The 2,012-nt window shown below is 45.2% G+C and overlaps 1 protein-coding gene across 1 annotated transcript; it reads left to right on the forward strand.

The window, feature by feature from the left end:
• Nucleotides 1-364: 364 nt before the first annotated feature.
• Nucleotides 365-1,684, forward strand: LOC139735809 (ileal sodium/bile acid cotransporter-like). Its single transcript, XM_071646561.1, has one exon. The coding sequence runs from the start codon at nt 365-367 to the stop codon at nt 1,682-1,684; it is 1,320 nt and encodes a 439-aa protein (XP_071502662.1).
• The last annotated feature ends 328 nt before the right edge of the window (nt 1,685-2,012 follow it).

Here is a 2,012-nt window from a genome sequence, read left to right on the forward strand (position 1 = left end):
TCTTTACATTTTTCAAGGACCTGCATGGATTGGTAGGGAGTGTATTAAAGCCCTAAGGAGAGTGATTGAGTACTTAAGTGTACGATTCACCGACAAAAAAAAAAAAAATCTTCAATGTCTTCTGGTTGAAGATTACTGAGCTACGGGAAGGACAGTGTAACATGAATAACACGTCATTGTCGCCATCAACAGTCGGCCATCGACAGTCTCTCAGGAGGGTGAGTTATAACTAACGTTGGACTAGGCAAAGGAAGCATCGCACTTCGATATCCTCTATGCTATTCATTTCAATGATATTCTACCAAGCTGGTGATCGACACATCCCAACATCATGCCTTCCATGCAAATAATTCTTGAGACAATTATGCTTCTTGTGTTGGCGGGTGGCAGTTCGGCTGAATTGAACTATACAACCCTGCCGGAACACTTCTTGTTACTTTCACAAGGAGACACCGACATTTTGCAGGTGAATCTGGCAGGAGTGACAGAGCCGCTCACCGTCGAGGTTTCCAGCAGTAATTCACGTATATTTACCTTGGATCAAAATATTTTCCAACTGGATCCTGCAGATTTGCAGACTATAGCGATACCCGTTCGGGGAGTTTCTCTTGGTATCGATACCATTCAATTTACGGTACGTGGGAACACTGGCTTGATCGATCCAAGATTCGATATTCAGCCCTTCGTCGTGAAAGTGAAGCGAAAGACCAACCCCTTACAGAACATCTTCACATACGTGCTGTTGATCTGGCTAATGGTGAACTATGTTACCATGGGCGTGAAGCTGGAATGGAACCTGATACGGGGAAAGCTAAAGAGACCATTCGGCGTTGTTATCGGAGCTCTCTGCCAATTCATCATCATGCCCGGCTGTGCGGCTCTTTTGGCCAGGGCCTTTAGACTCGACGCCCCCACGGCTGTAGCATTGATCATCGTGGGCTCATGTCCAGGAGGATGGTTGAGTAATGTCTTCACACTCCTTCTCGACTGCGATCTCATATTGAGTCTGACGATGACTTTTTGCTCCACCGTGATCGCACTAGGACTCATGCCACTAAATCTTTTCATCTACGCCAGATCTTACACCAGCGGTAATAGCAGCATCCGAATACCCTTCCTCAAGATTTTCCTTCAGCTCATCACCCTCGTCGTGCCACTCTTTATGGGCACTTATGTCTCCCAGCGTTATCCTAAGGCTACAAAGTGGTTCCGTCGCCTGCTCAAACATCTGGCTGCCGTCGTCATTATCATTGGTTTCGCTACGAGTGTGTGGGCATACTACTACGCATTTGTTATATCTCCGGTCGAAGTCTATCTTTGCGCCATCCTTCTGCCAGTAATCGGAGCTGTCCTCGGTCTGCTTGTTTCAAAAATGTCTTGTCTCTCAAACCGCGCCGCCATCACAATCTGCATAGAAACGGGTGCTCAGAACGCCCTCCTGGCAACCTCTGTCATTGCTCTGTCGCTTCCGCAACCCGAAGCCGACCTTATGACTAGGGTCCCGGTCCTACTCGTCGCTATGACATTCGCTTGTCTACTCACCATGACCTTCATTTACGTCATCATGAAGCGATATCCTGGTCGATACGAATTGCCCGAACATGACGACATAGGCAGAAACGTGGTTGCCAATGAAGACGAAGGTACCGCTGACTCTTCCGAACGTGCTGTCAGCATCCTGTAGGCTAGGATCAAGGGAAAATCCAAACTATATTCAAACTCCAGACTAGATCTCGAGAGAAGAAAGCTCCTCAGAAGAGAATGTTTCCAAAGTCATTTGAAAACATGACATTTGTTTTCGGACATGATTATTACAGATGCATACCACATAGCTAACAAATTTATATTAACTACCAACTACTGAGTATATTATCCTTTTTCAGTTCAATTTATGAATACATTACACTATTGTATAAGTGTCTGTGTATTGCTACTTTATTCAAAATTTTAAAGACTGGCTCTCGTTCTTCATTCTATTGGGACCAAGACATTACAATTTAGTATACATCGTA

This window comes from Diadema antillarum, unplaced genomic scaffold (genome assembly GCF_040938485.1).
Source record: "Diadema antillarum isolate AM-2024a unplaced genomic scaffold, OU_Dant_1.0 scf00000028, whole genome shotgun sequence".
Classification (NCBI taxonomy): Eukaryota; Metazoa; Echinodermata; class Echinoidea; order Diadematoida; family Diadematidae; genus Diadema; species Diadema antillarum.